Below are 24,621 nucleotides of genomic sequence, written 5' to 3'. Positions count from 1 at the left end.
CTTGTGGCTGCAAGTAAGCGAAAAGATATAGATTTCACTCGCTCCACCATCTGCCACGTTGGATTTTTGCCATGTCAACATAATCTTACAAGATCTTTTTCCATATATAATTCAATATAATCCCTTGAAATATTACAAGATTATAATAACTATTTCAAAACTACATAAATGATCCGTAATTTATAGTATCTTTGGGCTCTTAGATATTTCTTGTAATTTCATTATATTTTTTTTGAGGTTTTTATAATTTATTTTTATTTAATTAAAAAAAGCTAACGAATAAGAAAGAGTTTATCGGCATTGCATAAGACGTGGCCATGGTTGTGCCACGACCATCAACCACGCCCGATAATAAGATCACTTCCTGCCCATACATTTCTTGGGCCTCTGCATTTCTTTATAATATCAAAACAAATAAATTATTCACATAAGGTGGACGTCGGGGAGTTGATATCATGCCGGTGAATCTCATTTTCTAGAAGCAAATACGATTACCATAAAGTTTTTTTAATGAAGAAAATGAGTTAATAATAAAAAAAAAATTCTTGAAGAAGTGTTATAAAAAATAAAAAAATAGAAGTATTACCATAAAAAAATAAATATTATAAATTTGGTTTTATATTTGTGAGAAGATCGTAATAAAAAAAATATTCTTGAAAGTAGTGTTATGTTCCGAGGACGGGAATAAAAAAAAGGGGGGGAGGGAAGAAGAGGAAAGAAATAGAAAATAGTATGTCCGATGAGAAAAGTCGAGGGATTGGATAAACAGAGTATGGGCCCACATGAAACTTAGGCCGTAGCATATGAAAAGGGCAGGTGGGCGTCACGTGGGTTAGTAGTTATCGTGGACCAGGTTTGTCCACGTAGGATGGATTGGAATCTGCCGGCCCCTAAGTGTCTCATCCTTAAACCAGAAAAATATCTCGGGGGACTAAACTAAATTTTTAATTCTCTTAGTTAATTGCCCCTGCAAAACCAAGCTATATTTTAGCTCCGTAATTCTTTTGACACGTGGCACGCAAGTAGGCTCGATATAATTATATCATTAATTTAAGATTGAGCTGCGAGCATTATTCCTATACTAGATAAGTGTCTCGTTATACATCGTTGAGCATGTCAAATTTATTTTCTAATATATAAAAAAAATTTCAAAGAAAATTAGGATTCGTATTCAATGAATTCAACAAGTTCAGATAATTTAATAATATAATTATATATAAAAAAATCAATGATAATAAAAAAAACAAAAATAAAAAACAATAACTAATAAAACAATATTCTCTAAATATTTTTAAAATTTCTCAATAATCTTAGTTTATTAGATAGAAAAAATTAAATGAAAAATTAATAACTTTGCAGAGAGAAAAAAAATTGAAGTTTAGCCCTGTTTGTTTCATGAAAAGTAGTTTTTCGAAAATAACTTTTCAAACTTTCATTTGTTTGTTTGTCATTAGAAAAGTTGGTCAACGAAAAATACTCTCTAGTCAAAGAAAAATTTGGTCTGATTTCGAGAAAAGTGTTTTTCTTTTATTTTGAGCGGAAAACACTTTCCAGAAGTTGTGAGAAGTTTAGAAATGTCATGTTAATTGCTGATTATATCGAATTTAGTTTTCAAACCTTTGATTGCTATATATTGTGTTTTGAATCTCTTTTTTTTCAATTGCATCCCTTAGAAATTTGATTTAATTTGATTTTTATATCAACTTTGGTCCTTATTTTTATAATTATTATTTGCTTTTCTCTTATCATTTTTTTAATTGAAATTTTTTATCTATCAGATTTGGTCATCATTCTTTTAATTGTTATTTATTTTATTTAAAATAATTTATAAAATTATATTTTTTTTTAATTTCATCATCTTTCAACTTTTTTATTTGTTAGATTTGATCTCTATTATTTTGATTGTTATTTATTTTATTTGAGATAATTTCTGAAATTAGATTTTTTTTTCAATTTTATTCTCATTCAATTTTTGAATTTGTAAGATTTGTTCCTCATTATTTTAATAAACTTGAAAAAAAATATTAACAATTTATTTTCCAGCTCATTTTCCATGATATAGCTAAACACTGGAAAGTGTTTTCCAACTATTTTACATGTTACCACCAAACATCGGAAAATAATTCACTTTTCAGGAATCCACTTTCCAAGGAAACCACGAAACAACTTTCCAACAAACAAATGGAGTCTTAATTTTCAACAAATCAAACGCCAAATAATAAATTAAAAAACACATATTTTTAAAAATGACAAAAAAACTCGAATAGAGTCAGCATGCTAAAATCACAGCCGATCATGAAACTAGGATAATCTCACACATAAGAGAGTGAATAGAGCAATGGAGGTCAAGTCTCAAATAAACTAGATAATAAAAGGTGAAATTAAGAAAAAAAATTAAAAAAAAACATGAGTAAACTTTTGTTAACTCGACTAACTCACGACTCGGGACACGAGATCGGGATAACCACATAGAAAGGAAAGCGAAAAAAATCACGAAGTTCAAGACCCAATAATATAATGTAGAATGATAAAATTAAAATAAGAATGTAGAAAAAATAATTAGCTCGCTAATCTTTAAAACTCGTGACTCGTGTCATGAGAGTAAGATCAACTTATAAAAAATAAACAAATTAAAAAAAAATCAAATATAAATTTAAAAAACAAAAAAATAACAGGTATAAAAAAGAAATTCCGGAAGCTTTCTTTTTCTTCATGGCAAGAAACCCCTCGCAGGTGACTTTGAGCGGATGATTCCTAAAAACTAAATTAATCCAAGCGTCTCGATCTGAATAGTCAATTTCTAGGAATCAAGGGAGACTTTTGATTACAACTCCTAATTTATTATACTTTCGGTCTAGTTCACACTTGAATATTGAAGCAGAAGTTGTGTGGACATGCTTCTTCCGAGAAATGGCATATATTAAAGTAGATTAAACATCTTGTTAGCCTCATTGGCAAAGCAAATTCCAGCCCTAATTAAAAGCAAAGTCTTTCCATAGATGCTGCTAAAGGCAGCAGCCAGCCAGATCTTTTTTATTTTTAATCTCACACCAACCCTAAATTCCCAATGAAACTCCCAAAACACCCCCCGTGGAAAAAATATCCCATAATTAAATGCAAAAAATTAGGGTAGTTTCCGTTATTTACTACATCTTGCACGCCTGCCCTTTCTCTCCTCTCTCAAAACTCCTTTCCCCTTCCCTAAAAAACCACCAAACCCAACAAGGACATAGACAGAGAAGCAAAAGGAGAGGATGAAAGGGTGTGAGCTATGTGGGAGTTCAGCAAGAATGTTCTGTGAATCAGACCAAGCTAGTTTATGTTGGGATTGTGATGAGAAAGTACACTCTGCCAACTTCCTTGTTGCAAAGCATTGTAGAACCCTTCTTTGTCAAGTGTGTCAATCTCCAACTCCTTGGAAATCCTCAGGGTCTAAACTTGCCCCTACCGTTTCTGTATGTGAATCATGTTTTGCTGTCCATAAAAATAATAAAAAACAACTCCAAGATCTGAACGTCATGGCTAGTGATCAAGAAAGCCGAGAAGCCGGAAATGATTATGACGAGTCTGAAAATGATCGAGAATTCGACGACGACGACACTGATGATGATAGTGATGAATATGACGAGGAGGAAGACGAGGAGGAAGATGGAGACAACCAGGTGGTGCCATGGTCAGGTCTTACTGCATCTTCTTCGCCATCAATTGCGCCACCTGTGGCTAGTTCTTCTAGCAGTGAAGAGGAGATTTCCTGTGCTGGTGGAAATGGGTTCTTGAAACGGATGCGAGACAGTAATGTTGATCTTGATTCTGATGTAAGTCTCTTTTTCTTTTTCTTTCATTTCTTTGCCATTTTTTTTATATTAGTTTTTAGAGGGCACATTTTAATAATTGAATTTGTGGATCTTAGGAAATATTGGGTCTTCTTCCTCTTCCTCTTTAGGTTACAAACTTTGGGTTTGGTGAATACATTTAATGTTGGATAAATGCAGGATGAAACTGGATGTTCCTCTTCGCATAATTTAAGAGGTGGAAGCATGAGCACCGAGGAAGGGAATTCTTTGAGTTCATCAAGGCCATGGAAGCAAGCAAGAACAAGCGTTCATGTAGAAGAAGATGGTCATGATGGTCAAGCAATGTCAAGATCATCGGCTATCATAGACTCCCTGAAGAGACTGCAGAAAGACTTGGTCGCGAATGGAGAAAACGCGTCTGCTGCTATTCTTGGGATCTGCAAATTGAGCAGAGATCAGAGCCTTTGATTTCTGCCCCCCCCCCCCCCCCCCCCCCCCCCCCCCCTAACTTTTTTATATGATTAATTAGTAACCATCTAGTTTTTGAACCATAACTATTTAGTATTTCATTTTATTTTGAAGCTTGTTTTAGTAGCTGGTTGTGTTTGTCTTCATGGTTTTGTACATGAGATGGTATTTGGTTCAATGGTTAATGCAATATATTACCTTATGCTATTTGTTCTTCATTGTTTTTCTTGATTTACCCATGGAAAAAGTGATTTTCTGTGTGCTTCTCCTAACATTCTCGACTTGCTAGCTTGCTATTGTCAATTATTTAGGAGTGGAAATGGTAGATGATTCGCCATTCCCCCATTCTTATAACTACTTTTGTTACAATAAGACATTACTCTAAACTAGAGAAATAAGAAAGAATTCGTCCCTGATCCTTGTAAATTTCAAGCCGTGAGTCTCGACCGATGCTGACTGAGGCTATGAACTCAATGCTTTATTGTAAATGTTAGTTACATCTCGGCTTATATGAAGAAAAGATGATCAGTAGCTTGTATTCGATGATCCATTTACTGAGCACCTCGATGCAAAATAATGGATTGTAAATTCTTTGTTGGCCATTTATGCTAACTTCTCTTTAAGAAAAGGAAAGGAAATGATAGATTAAAAACACAACTTTTTAAAGATAAATTTGATATAATTAAACATGTAAAAATAGATTTAATTAAAAACCCATTTTTCTCATAAAAAATGTTTAGATCCATGTAAATTTACTTCTTCTTTTTTAAGATAACGTAATATGGGATTCCTAGTTATCTAGTTCATAATGGATGTACATGTACCCAGCTCAGGTTCATGGAGTAATCGATGAGGAACAGAAAGGGACGTAGGGGAGGTTGTCTGGCCATTACGTTGCAAAATTCAGGACCATCCATAGCCAAAGGAGCCTGTAGTATAGACTGTATTATGGGCTACTTCTCCTTCCCACCACATATCGTTGCATGCCTAGCAAAAAAGGTCAGCAGCTGTCACGTATCAACTGGCAGAGTCCATACTCCATGCTGACATAGCTGCTCTCTCTTTGAATATAAACGGGATGCCATTGTAGCGAAAGATGAAATGAACAGGAGCAATGGAAGATACCCAGAACGAGAAAGTTAATATGTGGTTTTGAGTGGACCAGATGTTCTTGAAGTCAAGAGCGGCTGGTTTTTGTGGTAGCACGCCATGAACGTGGGCTACAAATGAGAATAGAGTGTGTGGCTGGTATGAAACAAAACCCCACTAGAATTTAGCATAAAATAAGTAAAAGAAGAAGTCCACTTGCGTGGCTTTATACGGTTTTGGAGATAATTTCCCTTAATTTATAATAGAGGGCATTGAACTTTGATTTCATCTGTGGTGTTGATTCGACGATGTTTGATTTCTTATCTTCATTACTGTGGAAGTTATTTTTCGTGTCGAGTGTTACCTGGTTGAAAATTAATATCTAGGTTTTGCTTTGTCATCTAGTTGGTAGTGTGTATTCTCGCTGTCGGTCGGGTTAATTTTTTAAAAAAATTAATTTTTTAATATTTTTAAATTATTTTAATGAGTTGATATTAAAATAATTTTTTTAAAAAAAGTTATTTTAATACATTTTTATATAAAAAATACTTTGAAAAAAAATCTCCACCACAAACTCAAATACTACCGTAAACCAAGCTTAAATAAGATTAAAAGACTAATTATGGATATTTTAATAAAGATATTTTTTTCGATAGTGTATAATATTGTTTAAAGTATTTTTTATTTAAAAATATATTAAAATAATATTTTTATTTATTTAATATCAAAACATCAAAACATCAAAACAACTTAAAAACATTAAAAAAAATCAATTTCAAAAAAACAAATTCTAATTTTAAAAGAAAAAAGACGGTTGCCTCTGTTGATTATTAGAATAAATATTGCAAGTAAACTAAAACTGTATCTTCACTCACTGTTTAGAATTGAAGAATAGTTGGCTTTAAATAGTCTTACATCACAACTGCTTCAGAAAAATAAGCTAGATAATAATAACAGAAACCTACTAACTCGATCAACTCAACAGCTGTGATTCACAGTTGTGATTCCTAGTTAATAGGATTTATTAACAGAAAACAAATAAAGTAAATCCTAACAACTTTAACACTCTCCCTTAAACTGTATGCTTATAAGCAATCAGTTTATTTCATCAATGGAACACATGCCAAGTAATGCTCTCAACTTCATGAAAGATTCAGCTTTCAAAGGTTTAGTTAGAATGTCTGCAATTTGCTCAACACTTCTGCAATGAATTAGTTCCACTTTTCCTTCTTTGGTGAGATCACGTAGAAAGTGAAACCTCACATCAATGTGTTTGCTTCTTCCATGCAAGACTGGATTTTTTGACAATTTAATAGTTGAGCTATTGTCACAAAATAACATAATTGGACCTTGCTGTGTATACTTCACCTCTTCCAAAATTCTTCTTAGCCAGATACCTTGACAGGCACATGATGCAGCAGCTATAAACTCTGCTTCGGATGTAGATAAAGTAACAACAGGTTGCTTCTTTGAGGACCATGAAACTGCAGCTCCACTTAAGAGAAATACATACCCAGACGTGCTTTTACGGTCATCCACATCCCCAGTATAATCACTGTCACTAAAACCAACTAACTCATGTCTTTCACTCTTCCTCTTCTTGTAGAACAAACCATAGTCAAGAGTGCCTTTTAAATAGCGAAGTATCTTTCTAACAGCTTGATAATGTAGTTCAGTTGGAGCTTCCATAAATCTGCTAATGAGACTGACAGCATATGTTAAATCTGGTCGAGTGGCTGTCATATACATCAGGCTTCCAATCATTTGCTTGTAATAGGTGCTGTCAATCTTTTCTCCTTCACCATCTCGAGTTAGCTTAGTTCCAGGAATTATAGGAACCTGCACCGGAGTACAATCATCCATTCTGAACCTTTCCAAGACCTCACGAGCATATTTCTTTTGACAGATAAAGATGCCACCTGCAGATTGAGTCACTTCTATGCCAAGAAAATATTTCATCTTTCCCAAATCAGTCATCTCAAATTCTTTCATTATAGACTGTTTAAATGTTCTAAACATGCCTTCATCATTGCCAGTAAATATTAAATCATCCACATATAAGCACACTATCAAAAGATTACCTTTTTCTCCAGTTTTGATGTAGAGTGTGTGCTCATAGGGAGACTTGTGAAAGCCAGCTTTGCTGAAGTAGGTGTCAATTCGATTATACCAAGATCTTGGAGCTTGTTTCAATCCATAAAGAGCTCTTTTCAGCTTATAGACCATATGCTTGCTTCCCTTCTTTACATAGCCTGGTGGTTGATCCACAAATACTTGCTCTACAAGTTCTCCATGTAAAAACGCAGATTTGACATCTAGTTGAAAAACAGTCCACTCATTCATAGCAGCTAATGAGATAATCATTCTTATTGTGTCATGCCTTGCTACTGGTGCAAACACTTCAGAATAATCAATTCCATACTTTTGAGTATATCCTTTAGCAACTAACCGGGCTTTGAACTTGTCAACTTCCCCTTTTTCATTCAACTTTGTTCTGTAAATCCATTTTACTCCCACTGTTTTTTCTCCTTCAGGCAGCTCCATTAACTCCCATGTGTGATTTCTTTCAATAGCTTCAATTTCTGCATCCATTGCCTTTCGCCATTTTGAATCTTTAATTGCCTCATCAAATGCTATAGGATCACTTTCTGCAAATAAAACAAGATGAGCCAATGTGTCTTCATCAGAAAACTCTTCACCGCTTGTATAATCATTCATCCAAACTGGTCTTCTCCTCAATCGTTGTATATTTTGCAGTGAAGTTTCAAATGCCTCAGGTAGTGAAGTTTCTGCTGCCTCATTCACACTACCAGATTCATTTGATTCTTCCTCGTCACTGTATGCATCCTTTTTAACGTCAGCTGTTTCATTGTCCGTGAGTTCAAGAGCCACTTAATTTCCCTTATCTTTGTTTTCCCAATCCCAGCTGCTGTTTTCATCAAACACCACATCTCTAGAAATGCAAATCCTTTTTGTTAAAGGATTGTAAAGACGGTAAGCCTTGGATTCGTCACTCACACCAAGTAGTACATATTTTTCTCCCTTAGCATCAAGTTTGATTCTCCTTGGATCTGGAATATGCACATATGCCACACATCCAAATATCCTGAAGTGATCAACTGCTGGTTTGTGACCTGACCAAGCTTCTTCTGGTGTCATATTCTTCACAGAAAATGTTGGACTTCGATTTAGAATATGCACACTCCAATTAACTGCCTCAGGCCAGAAAGTCTTTGGCATGTTCTTGCTTGCTAGCAGACTTCGCACAATATTCATAATGGTTCTGTTTCTCCTTTCTGATACACCATTCTGATGTGGTGTATATGCTGCAGTCAACTGTCTCTTGATTCCATTGCTTTCACACATATTTGCAAACTCATTGGATGTATATTCTCCACCACGATCTGTTCGAAGGCATTGAATATCTTTTTCTGTCTCCTTCTCAACTCTGGCTTTGAATCTCTTAAATGCTTCAATAGCTTCAGATTTTTCTGCTAAAAAATACACCCATGTTTTTGTGTTAAAGTCATCAGTGAAAGTTATAAAGTACCTTTTGTTGCTGTTGGAAGTAGGATTCATAGCACCGCAAATGTCTGAGTGCACTAGTTGTAGAATCTGATTTGCTCTCCAAGTACTCTCTTTAGGAAACGATTTTCTATGTTGCTTTGCAATTACACATTCTTCACATACATAAGATGGAGCTTCGATCTGAGGAAGCCCTTTCACCATTTTCTTTAGCTGCAAAGTTTTGAGTCCACTAAAGTTTAAGTGTCCAAACCTGTAATGCCACAACCAAGAGGAATCTTGAATAGATGACTGGAAACAGGTTTGATCTCCAGAAGTTTTAGTTTTTAGTTGAAACATTCGATTTCCAGACATCTTAATATCAGCAACTAATCCTCCTTCTGGATCATGAATTTGACAGCTTCCTTTCTGGAACATAATTGAACAACCTGTTTCTTGCAGTTGTCCTAGGCTGATCAGATTGTTTTTAAGTTCTGGTATGTAAAACACATCACCTACATTCTGCATCTTCTTGTTCATCAGCATTTTAACACTTCCTTTTCCCATAACACTCATGCTAGAATCATTTCCAAGCTTGACCTTTTCTCGAAAATTTTCATTTAAGTCATAGAAAAGACTTTTGTTTCCTGTCATGTGATTGCTGCATCCAGAATCAAGGTACCACATTGCTCCATTTCCAGCTAGGTTGTTCTCTGTGTAAGCCATCAACAACATCTCTTCTTCTTCTTTTATTTCAACAAAGTTTGCTTTTTCTGCCCTTTTATAAGGACATTTCCCATTGAAAGTGACCCATCTTATGGCAATTGTAGCATTCAATAAATGCCTTGTCAAAGTTTCCTTCTCCAGTGCCACGACCACGTCCCCGTCCTCTTCCTCTGAAGCTTCCACGACCTCTGCCTCTTCCAAAGAAATTTCCAGCATGAGTCACATTAAGAGTATGTTCTTCCTCAATGTGTTTAGACATGCGTTGTTCATGCACTAATACTGAAATATGCAGCTCATCTACTGACATAATATCAATGTCATTAGATTCTTCTATTGAACATACCACATAATCAAACTTAGAAGTCATAGAGCGTAGGATTTTCTCTATGACTGTCACATCTTCTAGTTTCTCGCCATGCATTTTCATCCGATTTGCAATAGTCAGTGTCCTTGCAAAGTACTCATCAACAGATTCTCCAGTTTTCATGTTTAGCATTTCAAACTCTTTACGAAGAGCTTGCAACTGAGCACGTTTAACTCTAGTGGTGCCTTGATACTTCTTCTTTAAGGAGTCCCATATGTCTTTAGCAGTGTCCTTCTTGAGAAGAGTCTCAAGAACAGTCCGATCTATTGCTTGAAATAAGAAATTCTTTGCCTTCAGATCTTTCAGCTTCAAATCTGATATTGCCTTTGACTGTGCCTCAGTCAGATCTGTGCCCTCTCTTGCTTCTGGAATTCCTTCCTCAATGAGTCCCCAATATTCCTTTGATCTTAGAAAGTTCTCCATCAGCATACTCCAATGATTATAATAACCATCAAGCCTTGGAATTGCTGGTTGAACAAATCCACTAGTGTTTCCCTCAAATGCCATTTCAAATGTTTACAGAAGACTGCCGCTTCAAATAATAATAAGACTAACCAGATTATTGGAAATAAAACAACTTACAGCAATTGTTGATGCTGCACTCTCTTTGTGTTTAAAAACTCTTTGTGTTTAACTCTCCTTAAGAAACTGCAGTTTCTTATCTCTCACGAATAAATCCTATAACCTGCTCTGATACCAATTGTTGATTATCAGAATAAATATTGCAAGTAAACTAAAACTGTATCTTCACTCACTGTTTAGAATTGAAGAATAGTTGGCTTTAAATAGCCTTACATCACAACTGCTTCAGAAAAATAAGCTAGATAATAATAACAGAAACCTACTGACTCGATCAACTCAACAGCTGTGATTCCTAGTTAATAGGATTTATTAACAGAAAACAAATAAAGTAAATCCTAACAACTTTAACAGCCTCCACGTAGACAAACATTGTATTAATAAATAGGGAAAATTAAAGCGAATGGCCCTTCCCATCTAGTTGAATCGAGGAAGAAAGTATATTGTGTCCTACGATATGATATGAATATTGTATTCTGCCTTTGAAGTTAATGACCAATTTTACACTTTGAATAGATGGAAAGGACCATCAAGTTTGACAAGAAAATATTAGATAAACAAGAAAGGTTAAAACCACATATACAGCACGATAAGATTTGTTTATTTTTGTATTTTAAAAGTATTTAAAAAAAAATTAAAATCTTTTTATTTTTTTCTTTACTCCAAATAAATTTTTTTTTTAGTGTTTTTAGATCATTTTGATATGTTGATGTCAACAATAATTTTTTAAAATTAAAAAAAATATTATTTTGATGCATTTTCAAGTAAAAAACACTTTGAAAAGCAACCACTACCACATTCTCAAACACCCCCAAGTAAAAATCTAAAAGACGTGTGGTTTTAGCTGTAAAGCCAGCACTATTCACATGCACACAAAACATTATGGATTTATTGTGTATTTTTTTAATAATTTATTTTGGTCATCAAAGTTTAATTTTGGACAATTTGATCCTAACTAAAAACCAAATTAGAAGAAAATAGACCAGATTGAAAAAGACGTCAAACATGGATAGCATGCGAGAAGTTTCAAGAAAGATACACTTTAGTCCTCGCACTTTAAAAATAACACAAATTATACAATTTTGGTATCTCAATATTTTTCCAATTCAATTTTGATATAAAAGTTCATTTTTGTTATTGTTTGGTCCCTAGTTGAGAAAGGAGAAAGAGAGAGCAAGAGGTCGCTGGATTTTCTTAGTAGAGAGAGACAAATGTTGTTGACACCGATTTATGTTACCAAAATATTCGATATTTATTTCAAATGATTTCATTTGATAAGGAGAGTTCATATTAGGTGTTTTTTACCTATAAAATTCATGAAAAAACATATCTAAGTTCTGGTTGATTTTTTATTTCTGATTGATTTTGGGATAATTTTTTGTTTTTTAGACCATATATAGGTTTATCATGGTTTTTAAGATGTTTTGAGTTGAAAAACAAGTATTTTGGTCAAACAACATTAAGCCCTGACTTTCTAGTCACCACAGTGGCCGGAATCAAGGCAAAACTGGGCGACACGTCGGCTGATTTTTTTTCAAAAAACTTTTGGGCAGACGACATGTGGTTTGCCCTAAATGCAAAAAAAAAAGGGGGGGCCCAATTGCCCTGGTAGGCTAGTGCGTGGGACCTAACAAATGGGCGACGTAGACTAGCCCGGCTTGCGAGGTGGGCTGGCCTAGCTTGCTAGGACCAGTAGCGCCTGACTTTTTTTTTCTATTTTTTTAATTCATACTTCTTTTTATATGCTTTTTTTTTTCAAAAAATAAGTTATTATATTTAGATTAATACTCATTCTCTCTTTTATTTTATTTAGAACCTCTTTTAATTGACAATTATTTTTTTTGTTAAGCATTTAATTTTTTAAGAGATTTTTCTAATTCATCTATAAGTTTTTTTATCCGTTGTATAAGTAAATTTTTTTTTTTCAGATAATATTTTTAATATATACAATCTTGCATAGTATTTTTATTTTATTTTATTCTATTCAATCAATTTGATATATATCTATTTTTATTATTATTTAATTAAAAAAATTATTTTATTATATAAATTTAATAAATACAATTAAATTAATATCTCTTCTAAGATTAGATATTTGTTGAGGGAAGAATCTCTCAAATCCCATGAGAAAAGAAAGCCTCAAAATTTGGCCCCCATTGAGAGTCAACGATATTTCATAGGCTCAGTATCAATTTGTTAGGGAGCTTCTCAACGATTTTGTTGCTTGCTTGAATAGTTTGACCATTTCCTTTATCTTTCACCATGGGGAGCTCAGGATATCTGGTCAGAAATTCAGAAGGTGACCTTGCATGGCATGAGAACACAATCTAAGAAAACATGAGTAAAACAAGAAAGCCATCAATTAATCTCTTAGTTTCTGGTACGAACATTGACATGTTTCCAGTCAAGACTTCAACATGTCAGCAACATCTTTTCTCATCATTACAAACACACACTTGCTAAGGTAACCCAAGCAGTTGTCGCAGCCGGCAACTGTCCTCCATTGTCAACTATTACAAAACCCGGAGCTCTCAAGTCAATCATGCGCCGAGAAAAACCCGAATATTTTTGCCCACAAACTGGGAACCTGTCGTCAATTCTTCTTTACACACAAACTGTACTTTAGCTTATTGGGTTGCTTGATTTCAGTTTACAAGTTCAGTTATGATTAACTAATTCATAAAGAGCAAATAACCAACTTCGTAACTGGGAACAAAAAGGTAGAGAGAAGCAATCTTCAACACCAAAACGATGTACATTATAATCCATTAAAACATATTTCCAAAAGCCTACAAGAATATCCAGAAACCTAACACCATTGATCAGCCGTGCGAGTGTAACAAATCCTCCCAAGTATGAGAAACTTCTGACAAGAGTCGCAAGGGAGAAAAGATCACCCTACAATCTGTCTATTAGCACAAACAGGAGACCCAAACAAGAACATCTTATTAACTCCTCAGCATGTTCACCTAATCTCTGCTGACTGTGACACCTCCTCCATCATATCTACAAAGACAGACGGCCAAATAGAAAAATTGGATCCACATGACAATTGAAGTGTAGAAACATCATGGAAAATGCGCACACAAAAACAAAGGAAGGAAATAACAGCGGCTATGATTACAGCACCATGTGTAATGCATACATGTGATAATGGGGGGAGTGGAATGAAGGGGCATGACAAGATAACATTGCACAGATAAATGCAAACTGAAGAACAAAAACCAAGATCCGGCTGCATACTGCTGTGGAGATGGATCGGTCACGATATAGTAGTTCAAACTAGGCATCTGTCAGGCAACAAGCAAACAAATAGAGACATCATTTAAAAATTTCCCACTATTTACTAAAACAGCCGTGAAACAACACAAGTGACAATAGCAAGAACAGCAATTCAGCCATCAGCATCCAATCTAAGGAGATCACTTCTTGAACAGAAACAGCACAGCTAACATGATCATTCAGAGTAAAAGGCAAAAATCATGGGCCAAATACAGTATACCTGTTTTCTTTCAGCTATGTTAAACAAGAGACACTATGAAACAAAAATTTGTCAATAGTGTTGACAAATAAGTGTTAAATTACCTATTCTGAATGGGTAGAAGTATTACAAAACATAGCAAAAAATCTTATTTCAAACACCATTGAGGAGCTAGCCTATAACCTCACTGAGCCAAGGGAGGAGCTAACCCATAACCTCACTGAGCCAAGGGAGTAGAAAACAATCTTCTAGACAGTCGAATTATACACTGTCTTGTTCATGCACTGCCAAAGCTATGTAAGGCCAATGAAAGTCAAACCATAGCTGCAACAATACACTCCAGTGTAGCCTTCAAGAAACACAACATAAGCTAAATGCTAATATTATGGATCCAACTAAAATGTCTAATACTCGAATAATTGTGTTATGGCTACTGCATCCGCTGCAGTAAGACCAGCAGAATTGAAAACAAACAAAAAAAAAACAACCCTAAGGATCTGTCTATACAAAGCCCAAAAAACCTCCATCATATTGCATTAATGAGATGCAAAAGTGTTTCATCAAGCATCATATATCGATTTTAGTGCTTAATTTTCATCAATAACTTGGTCAAATCACTATCAAGCTCCGTGGTAATAAGAACCAATAGCAACACAGTTGCAACAGACTCACCACTGCTTGGACTTTACATTTCATATGACATATAATCTCTCTTGATCATATCAACCACATCTCTAACAAAATTCTACGAGTACCTAAGGCTCCAAAGTTATGCTTACAATTCAGCAAGCATTTCAATTATTTAATGCATCTTTACTGCAATATCACAGCAACTCTCTCAAATCCAGCCATGTAAAATATCATGTCACCCATGAGAAGATGAATCTCACATATTCACAAGTAATCCATTTTGTACTATTTATACACAACATCAACCACTAAAGAAATGCTATCGAAACCGATTGTAATTTCCGAATTTCTTTTGCTGCATAGGCTCCTAGATATTGTTTTAACTATGATCAATTCACTCAGCTGATAATGAAAAATTCAGGATGATGTGTCTTTATTCACACGAACCATTATCTGCGCCGTTGATATCATAAAAAAACAAAATAAAATAAAAAAACTCCAAAACCTAGCATGATTATGCATTACCGGTCATCACATATTGGAATAAACATAACCATATTAGCCAATATCTCACAAGGCAGAAAACAGGCCTGGCAAGCATAATCATTGTGAATTTTGGGGAATAACCCAGAATTGGGTTATGACAATCATTACCAGCAATGACAAATTCCACCATCTAACAAAATAACAAAACACAAGCACCAATCAAACCAGCTAGTTGAGGTAAAACTTTGCCCACTAATCAATATAGATTACAATTAGAAGAACACAATGAAGCCAAATAAGTGGAGTTGTCTTTCTATAGTCATGAAATGGCCGATACCCATTTACATTTAATTATAGCAAAGTAGCCTGCACATTTTAGATGCTGACTCCAGCTCAAATCAACCCTACTTTCTTCACCACAGCTTGTTATTTTACAAGCACCATTCAGATTTTCCGCTCAGGATTCATATACCAACTCAGCTATTTAATGCATCTTTATTGCAATATTTCAGCAACTCTCCAGAATCCAACAATTTCAAGATTCATCAGAAGATTAATAACATCCAAAATCAAAATTAACCCGGTGCATCCTATTTATATGCAATTTTGATCGCTTATAAAATGCTCTAGAACCTAAGACATGATGTACACATTTCTTTTTCATCCACATTAGGTTTTACATTATGATACAATCCAGAGCATTACGATTAGATAATGCATCGTAATCATGTGCATAACTGTCTCTACGTTTTCCTTTCGAGACAACTATCCTCCTCCAGTACATTACCATCATTAGCATACACTAGCAAACTTATAAGATAAAAAATAACATCATAAACAAAAATCATCAATCATTAAAGTAAGAAAAAACAATCAAAACTTCAAACCACAATCAAAATCACCAAAAGCAAAAATGAACGGTCACAGTACAAATCCTAACCTTTAGTTTTCCCCCCCGCAGCCTCCTCCACATCCTCCGGCACATTAACAACTGCCTCCGGCTCAGTCCCGACCACAATCCTTATCCTCAGGATATCTAACAACAACGACAGGACAAAAACAATGATGAACACAATAATCACTTACACTACCCAATCTCTCATCGCTCCCTCTTATCGCTGCACCAAACCCTCTACTCCCCATAATAACCGCACTCAACCCTAACCTCTCAATTTCCAAACACAACCTTTCCTTCATATCATGATCTTTCACAATATGAATCTTATACGGAATCTGCGCTTCCTTCAAAGGCCTCGCAATATCCGCCGCTTTCGAAGCCGTGAAAGCATCGAAATCATCCTCTTGCCGGGGCTGTGGCTTCTCACTATTCTCATTTTTAGTTTTACTATCAATTTCACTATTAAATTTGCTATTATTGTTCAAGAGATCGAGTTGCGATTGCGTGGGAGTGGAGAGTGGGAGTGGGCCCCAGTCAGCGCCAAGGAGGACGGAGGTAGGGCTGACGTGGAGGAGGATGACAGAGTCGCCAGGACGGATGTAGTGGTGGACAGACCAGCGGACAGCGTAGGCTGACTCGTCAGAGAGGTCGACGGCGACACCAATCTTGCGGCGAGTGGTGGGGGTGAGAGTAGGAGTGGCGGAGGGTGGGTGAGGGTGGCGTGGGGGAGAAGGGTGGTGGTGGATCTTAATTGTCGGGAGTAGCGGCTGGTCAGGATCTACTGGGTTTTGTTGTTGTTGTTGTTGTTGTTGAGGATTCATGGCCGCTGCTGCCGCTGCTAAGGTTTTGATGTCTGCTTGTGTAGTTGTTGATTTCTTGATTGAAAATGAAAATTGGATTTGTCAATTGTCTTTGTTCCTTTGTTTGGAGAGAAGGGAAATGGTGATGAGTCTTGGAAGGGGAGGAGAGATGAGGGGTGTGGGGACAGTATATGAGATTTATTATTATTATATATATATATAATTATTATTATTATATTAGAGATATAAAGTTTTTTTTACTATAAATACATGAAAATAATTTTTTTTTATTTTTTTTAATATTGAATCATTAAAATGATATAAAAATAAAAATTTAATTAATTTAAATTAAAAAAACTAAAATTTAATAAATAAATAAAAGCTAGTGTAACTCAGCTACAAACATGCACCAAAAATAGGTAAGATAATTGTGTGGGGTTGGGTTGGGTGTGCTTTTCATGGGAACAAAGGTTGTTTTCGATTGATTTTGATTTGGAGAGATGGTACCCAAAATGCGGTGGTAATTAGACTATTTGTATGACCATTTCAAATACAAGATATCTCACAGATATTTTTTTTTTTTAATTTCAATATTCTCACATGGATGATCGAGACTAAAAATCTCTTAATGGAAGTTATGTTTTTTTATATAAATTTAAAATTTTTCAATGAATTCTTATAAACATTGATTCTTTAAGATATGTTAGCGGGTTACACTAATATTTGTAACCGTGATAAAAATTGTGTTTTTTAAAATTTTATTTTTTTATTTTAAATTTTTAAATTTTTTTGATATGAAGAAAAATAATTTTTAAAAAATATATTATTTTAATATATTTTTTAATAAAAATACTTTAAAAAACATTCATTGCCACACTTTCGAATACAAGAAATCATATACTAAAATGTTTTATTATATTCAAAATACACTCCTACACACAAAAACTTTATTTGAATTTGAAGAGAAAAAATAAGGAAGAAAGAGAATATTATTTTATTGGTATTTTATTCAAGGATTCAAGTAGAAATGTAAAATTTATATATATAGCCATGATAATAACTTTGAAATTGATAGAAATTGGAAATTCTAACACAGTATTAAATTCAAGGGAAGATGATACGGGAAAAACTCATGGGTCTCAAAAGTCAAACAACCGAAGTATTTGGAGTGCTTGTGAATCTCGGTCCCATAAGCCCAACACTTGATCCAGGATTAGCCCAACAGAAGTTCGGAGCTTAATTCTTAAGTCCAGAGCCAATTTCAAGGCCGAGATAAAGGTGACAGCTTCCTTAATGTTCTTTTCTAGTGAATTTAGTATTAAGATTGTGATAGCGGTGGTAATTTAAAAAAAATTTTATTTAGAAATATTTTATTTTTTAAAAATTATTTTTGATATCAGCACATCAAAACGATTTGAAAATATAAAAAAAATTTATTTTAAACAAAAATTTATTTTAAAATTTTTTAGAACGTGGTTTATACCGCGTTCCCAAATACACCCTTAATATATAGATTTAAGCTCATGGACGTGCCGGAGTGGTTATCAAGTGTGACCAGAAACCACGTGGGTTCTGCCCGCGCAAGTTCAAATATCTATAGTTACAAGATGTAATTGATATAGACAACATTTAACTTTTTTTAATAAAAAAAATCCTTAGAGAAAATTTTTTTTTTTATCAATAAAAAAATTGGGTATTTTCATCAACCCCACCTTGGTCAAGGCCTCAAATGGAATCAAATTCTAAATTCAGTTATAATGTTAAAGTGTAAATCGCATTAGATTCAATATTTTTAAGGCAACATTCTCTCACTCACAACCACACAATTCACGACACTATAGCAGAATAGTATTGTGTCCAAATTGTCTTTTAGTATTGTGTCCAAATTGTTCTTTAGTCTTTGTATCTTGATTTTTCATTTTCTTTTAAATAATTTTCAAGAATTTATAGTTTTCTATACTAATCCTCAAACTTTATTTTCTTTATTTTTTTAGCCTTTTAGTTTTAAGAGATAAAAGATAAGTTCGTTGAAAATTTGAGAAGAGAGAGAAAGAAAAGGTCCTACCACTAAAAAAAACAAATCTTGATGTCAATAAATTCTCATAAAGATGAGAGTTCAATGGTAGTTAGGGATGAACAAAAAACCTGAAAAATTAATTAAACTGAGGAAAAAAAAATAATCGAGAAAAAAAAAATGAGAAAAAAATTAAATTAACTGATTAGAAAACCTAAAAAAAAATTGGTTCGGTTTCGGTTTTAAATGTCTAAAATGGATTGAACCGAACCGAATTGGTTCAACCATCACTTTGAAAAGATAAAAGAGACTATAAATAATCTAACATTAACCTAAACCAACATACCCTCCCCTTTCTTTCGGCCTCTCATCTCTCCAAGTCCATCCCTACATCTTATCTTCTCCATCACACTCTCTTCTCTCTCCCGCAACAAATTCATGAACTCCGTCATTCACTTCAATCAAACTACATCCAAACTCTTTGTCCATCGGCTTCTATTTTAAAGAGAGCCTTTGCTCAATTCTTCTTCAAAATGATTGCGGGCAACAGAAACATTTGACAAAAGTACACAACTTGAGCTCTCATTTAAATCTAACTCATTCACGCGTTTCGCTGCTCATTTTGTCATCTCAATGTTTTCGTACTCTCTGTAAAAAGAGAGTAAAAACCCTCATATAATGGCATATGGGTTTACTGGCATGCTTCTTATTAGCTCTTCTACCTCTTCAAGGAGTCCTGTTTTACCAAGCACATCAACCATGCAGATTTGTTTTCCTTCCCGTCTTGATTCATCTCCAGCTTCTATTTTTCTTGATACCTTGTGGGGTATTTTTGGGGTTTTTGCCTTTTATATTATGTTGTAATTTGCAACTCTGGTTTTGCTTGTATTTTAAATAGAATTCAATCATGTCTTGATCATATAATTTGGAACAAGTTCCTGAATAATAGAAACTGGTTTTACTTCTTGGTTTTATCAGTTTTTCAACAACAGAAACCAAACTGAACCGAACCAAAACCAATCAGTTTAAACAGGTTTCGGTTTTAAATTTTAAAAAATAATAATTTCGGTTTGGTTAATTTTTTCATGTGAAAACCAAACCGAAAATAATCACATCTAGAGTCTTTTTAATTTAGCTTGTTCTTCAATTGATTTTGAGGTGTTTTATACTTATAAATAGGTTAATTTGCGTTTAAATAATGTTTTTCTGGTCGAAACAGATTGAAAATTAAGCGGGGCAAAAAAACTTCGAGCTCAATTTTTCGATGGCTGAAAAATTCTTGAAGTAGACGATGTGTCTTATTCTTTTATGGTGAGCGAACGATACTTCGTTCGCTTAGTATAAAAAAATTGCTAAAGGAGTTGGCTTAGATAAGCTAGGATAGGCACGTGCATACATGGGCTTTCCTCTTTAGAGCCCAGCTGTGGAAGCCTGGCCTTGAGGCCTATAATTATTTTTTTAATTTAATAAATACTTTTTAAATTAGTAATTACAATGCTATTTAAACAATTATTTGATTAGTCCATACTTTTTAAATGAGGCTAGAGCTTTCTATGTGATATTAATAATAGCTTTTTTTAATAATTATATATAAGCCTAACATATAATAAATTGTAAGCAAATTGCACATGGATATGAGAATAATTAAGTATTTTTTTATTTTGTTATATATTTTTAATGAATAATTACTCTTTTATTTTTTTCATATTGCCACATAAAAATTATAATCATATTTTTTTTCTTAAAAATTCCCTTTTAGTTGAATATAAGTTTTTGTTTAAATTAGGAACAAGCTACAAATTAAATTAAAATATTTTTCTCTTCCGAAGAAAATAAATTAATAAGAAAATGGATTTTTTACTTTCAAAAACAAATTTTCTCACTCCTTAATTTAAATTACTGATATTCTTGCAAATAGTTTTTTAATTAACTTAGATTCTTGTTTAAAAAAATGATGTTATTAATATAAAAGGTATTTTTTGAAATAAAAAGATGCAGATATAGAGAATGAAGGCTTTGATTTAAGAAATAAATTTTCTATGTTATAATTTAAATCCTCTAAACTCTTTTAAATATTTATTTTAATTATTATATAATTAAATTAATTAAAAATAGCTTTAAAATTACCGTGCGTGGAAGTAAAATCTAGATAGTAAGTAACTATTTTGACACTCTTTTAATCAACTCATTCAACCAAATAAACTTGATGATGATCGAGGAGAGATATCATAATTAAATAATTAACGCTAAGTATGGAGTTCATATACAGAGCGTTTAGGTTCATGAGGCATTCACATAAAAGTACTTATTCTGAGTGCCATATCAACATTTTGGGAGAAATAAAAACAAACAGGGCCTTAATTTTACATGCTTTTGTTATGTTATTCCTCTGTTTTTTATTAAGCTGTGTTTTATTATTTATTTTTAAATATGCTATCCAAACCAAAATAACAAAAAATTAATGCTGGATGGTTTTTATATAATTTGCTAAGATTCAAGTTTTTATATCTGTAAATTATATATATATATATATATATATATATATATATTCTCACTAATTATTTATATCATTTTATTACCAACATCAATTTTAATTTTAACCAAATATTTTTAATGTATTTTTTATTAAATAATAACTTTAACTATTATTTTAACCAAATAAATATATTTATACACTGAGCTTCTATCCTCTATATATTGCAGATTTTGTATTATGGTTAAAATATTTTGTTGTAGCTGGGTCTGTAGACTCTGTACTCACTCGCAGGCCGCAGCCACTCACTGACCACATATATATACAGCAGTGACCACAATGTGTCTGCCAAGGAGGAAGGAAGGCTAGCTTTTTTATAGCTTGCTTTTTATCTATCTTTTTCACGTTTTTCAAAGCAGACCCTAAAAGTTGCTTGACTCCCATAAACAGTAATGCAGAGATGCCCTCCTTGTGTTTCAGCACATAAAAGATGTAACCTATGTTTAGAAGAGAAATCTCTCACCTATCTTCTAGCATAAACATTAAAGAGAAGTGAGAGAGAGAGAGAGAGAGATATGCTACTTGCTAGGGTTTTGAGCCTCATTGAGAAGTCATTTTAGCAGGTTATACGTACAGAAGTGTAATATTTATCTTCATACAATATTGAAGTGCAACAAATCAAATATAAAACAAGATTTGTAATTAAATGTTTTCTATGTGACAATTGTAAACATTAATTGTAGAAATCGTTAGAAGTTAAGCAGATCAAAATATACACAGATCATGGTCTGTCCCACCTTATTACATAGCTAGAACAAGCCAGCACAGTGTGACAACTGCATAATTGTATGATAGTATTGTAATGACCAAATGCCTCGAAATGCAAAATAGATCATAAGCAATTCGTTTGTGGCTATGTTTCTCAATTCTTGATAAGGAACAAGATAGATCATAAGCAAAAGTCATGAAAAACAATGTCGAGATCATAAAAGCAGAGAAATAATGTTAAAAGCACTGACACTGATCAGAGATAGATTAAATAAAGCATGAGTATGTACTGCACTGTTTTCGCATTGCTATTAATTAATTAGTTTAAGAACAAAAGGGAAATTATAAGAAGCTGTGTTTAGGTTCAGGCAATCACACATATATCAAGAAAAGACATCAAAACCAAAACTAGACATGTTTCTTGGTTCTAACATGAAAGCTTCAGAGACAAATCAATAGAATTAGAAGCATCAGATGCACTGTAATCAGAATAAGTTGTGACACAAGAAGCTTCACCAGTACCCACTGCAACTGAAGCTTCTGCAGTAGGAAATTCCATATCCTTGAAACAGGTGCTTTTACCATTTTTTCCAGGGAAAAGTTCATATTCCATGATAACTTTACTACCCATTGCGTTATTACCCTTCCTGTGTGCTTCCATCGCCTCTACACCCTACAAAATCCACATGAATTACCGACCAATCAAGACTCAAACAAATTAAAACACAATTATTAGATATAGTATTTATAAGAAGCATGGTTCCAAAATATTATACATACCACTTGAAAGAAAGATGGAGATTTACCTCGTTGTTGTTGTGGTTGTGATATTTGGCATAGAAAGCACTCGTTGCAGCTCTGGCACTGAATCCTCCCATCTGTCCATAGAAAGTAAAATAGTAAAAATTTAAGATTTTAATCACAATGAGTTTAAAAGGATTGAAATTCCAGACTGCTAAAATATCTTGTTAGCCTATAATTTATTTCCTTCTTATATAATTCCTCAAGAAACGAACAGGGAAAAAAAAGGCAAGCGTGCATATAGCATCAAGAAAATGAAGAACCCTAGAAAACACAAACCTTAAAGCAAAGATCACAACGAGTAGGCTCATATTGCTTCTGCTGCTGCATTACTTTTGGGATTGAAGAGAGCTCTTTCGAAGCCTCAAGCAGTACTGCAGCAGCAGGAGCTGGAGCTGGAGCCCCAGCCTGATGAACCGGAGCTGATCCAACCATGTACGGGTTAACCAAAACCTGGCACCCAAACCCACCATTATTATTTGCATTAAACTCATCAACCCTCTTAACCACCACACCTCCCTGGTGATCCCAACCCAAGAACCCATTAAAAACAACACCATTATTTCTCATTGGCACACCATGGTTAACTGTAGTACCATACTGCGCCATTTGATTATCATCATTATTATTATTAAACGGGTCAAAAACGTGCAGCTGCTTGGTGGGTTGGAGATTGAGAGACCCAATTTGCTTAGTCTCAGTAATTGCCTTCCATCTTTCTTGAATCCTTAGATTCTCAAGTTGAGCTACTCCCATACCTCTTCGAGGTTGTTTCTTGCGAGTTTGACATTTGTTGGCAGCAGGCTTTCTGGTCCGAGTAGTAGTAGTAGTTCTTGTGGGTTCAGCTGGTTCGGTACTTATGGCCAGGGTGGACTCTTGTTTTCTATCATCGCTAGGCATGAGAAAAAGTGAAAGTGAAGTAGCCATTGAGGGGTTTTTTTGTTCGAGAAAGATCAAAGAAAAATGAGTTTGAAGGGGAGTTATGAAAGAATGGTGGGTCTTAAAAGAGAAAAGGTAACTGATGATAATATATAGAGAGAAAAGGCACTGCTACATTGGAAGCTTAGACCTATATATAAAAGAAGAATTAGATGGTTTTATAAAGAGTGGTGAGAGCTAGGCAGCTAGCTAGATAGCTTCTTGTGGAGATTATGAACAGAGGATTTGGGGTTTGAGATTGAAAAGGAATGTTGGATACGAGTTTTGTTGTGTTCTTACGAGAAGAGAGAGTGAGAGAGGGAGAGGACAGAAGTAGCAGTGTGAACTGTGAAGCAGAGTGAAATGCCAAAAGGACATGGCCATGTCTATGCAATTGTATGGATGTTTGTTGGGTTTGTCATTTGTCTTGTCTGTGGGGTGATTTCTTTGATAGCTAAATTATTATTTTTTTTTACTTTATTTACACCTTTTCTAGTCTATAATATGGACAGAATAAATAATCATATGGAAGGAGATCATTGCTCAAACTGATCCAACACAAGCCACCCAAGTCGATCCATAGTCCCTGGAGCTAGTCAAGCATGGGTGTGGAAAATGAAAATAGCTTTCCCTTTGCTTTTCCTTGGAACTCTCTGCTTTAACTTTTACCTTCTCCACACCAATAGTTGATTTAGGGTTTTGATTAACCTGCAGGGTGTTGCCATGTGACACTGCAAATTAAGGAATTTTAATTAAAAATCAACAAGCATCATGGATTTCAAAGATAAGATGCAAGAGCGGTGAGTGTGCATGTATGATAGAAAGAGA

The 24,621-nt window shown here is 34.0% G+C and overlaps 3 protein-coding genes across 4 annotated transcripts; 1 reads left to right on the top strand and 2 right to left on the bottom strand.

Moving 5' to 3' along the window:
• The first annotated feature begins 2,957 nt into the window (after positions 1 to 2,957).
• LOC18095672 (zinc finger protein CONSTANS-LIKE 4) lies at positions 2,958 to 4,469 on the top strand. Its single transcript, XM_006370300.3, has 2 exons — positions 2,958 to 3,815; positions 3,993 to 4,469. The coding sequence occupies exons 1-2, from the start codon at positions 3,255 to 3,257 to the stop codon at positions 4,260 to 4,262; spliced, it is 831 nt and encodes a 276-aa protein (XP_006370362.3). The 5' UTR covers positions 2,958 to 3,254; the 3' UTR covers positions 4,263 to 4,469.
• An 8,791-nt stretch (positions 4,470 to 13,260) lies between these two features.
• On the bottom strand, positions 13,261 to 17,009 carry LOC112326636 (universal stress protein PHOS34). 2 transcript variants are annotated; one of them, XM_024595530.2, is made up of 3 exons: positions 16,062 to 17,009; positions 13,670 to 13,814; positions 13,261 to 13,530 (listed from the first exon to the last, which is right to left on the bottom strand). In XM_024595530.2, exon 1 carries the CDS (start codon positions 16,838 to 16,840, stop codon positions 16,124 to 16,126), a length of 717 nt encoding a protein of 238 aa, XP_024451298.1. In that variant the 5' UTR covers positions 16,841 to 17,009; the 3' UTR covers positions 13,261 to 13,530; positions 13,670 to 13,814; positions 16,062 to 16,123. The 2 variants fall into 2 exon arrangements, with proteins under 2 accessions (XP_024451298.1, XP_024451292.1); XM_024595524.2 differs by lacking the exon at positions 13,670 to 13,814.
• A 5,332-nt stretch (positions 17,010 to 22,341) lies between these two features.
• LOC112327023 (uncharacterized) lies at positions 22,342 to 24,135 on the bottom strand. The gene is made up of 3 exons (XM_024598186.2): positions 23,155 to 24,135; positions 22,881 to 22,952; positions 22,342 to 22,747 (listed from the first exon to the last, which is right to left on the bottom strand). Exons 1-3 carry the CDS (start codon positions 23,800 to 23,802, stop codon positions 22,502 to 22,504), a joined length of 966 nt encoding a protein of 321 aa, XP_024453954.1. The 5' UTR covers positions 23,803 to 24,135; the 3' UTR covers positions 22,342 to 22,501.
• Between the last annotated feature and the right edge of the window lie 486 nt (positions 24,136 to 24,621).

The sequence above is a fragment of the Populus trichocarpa genome, chromosome 1, assembly GCF_000002775.5.
Source record: "Populus trichocarpa isolate Nisqually-1 chromosome 1, P.trichocarpa_v4.1, whole genome shotgun sequence".
Lineage (NCBI taxonomy): Eukaryota > Viridiplantae > Streptophyta > Magnoliopsida > Malpighiales > Salicaceae > Populus > Populus trichocarpa.
The sequence above is the reverse complement of the archived record's forward strand: the minus strand, read 5'-3'. Positions and strand labels throughout refer to the sequence as shown.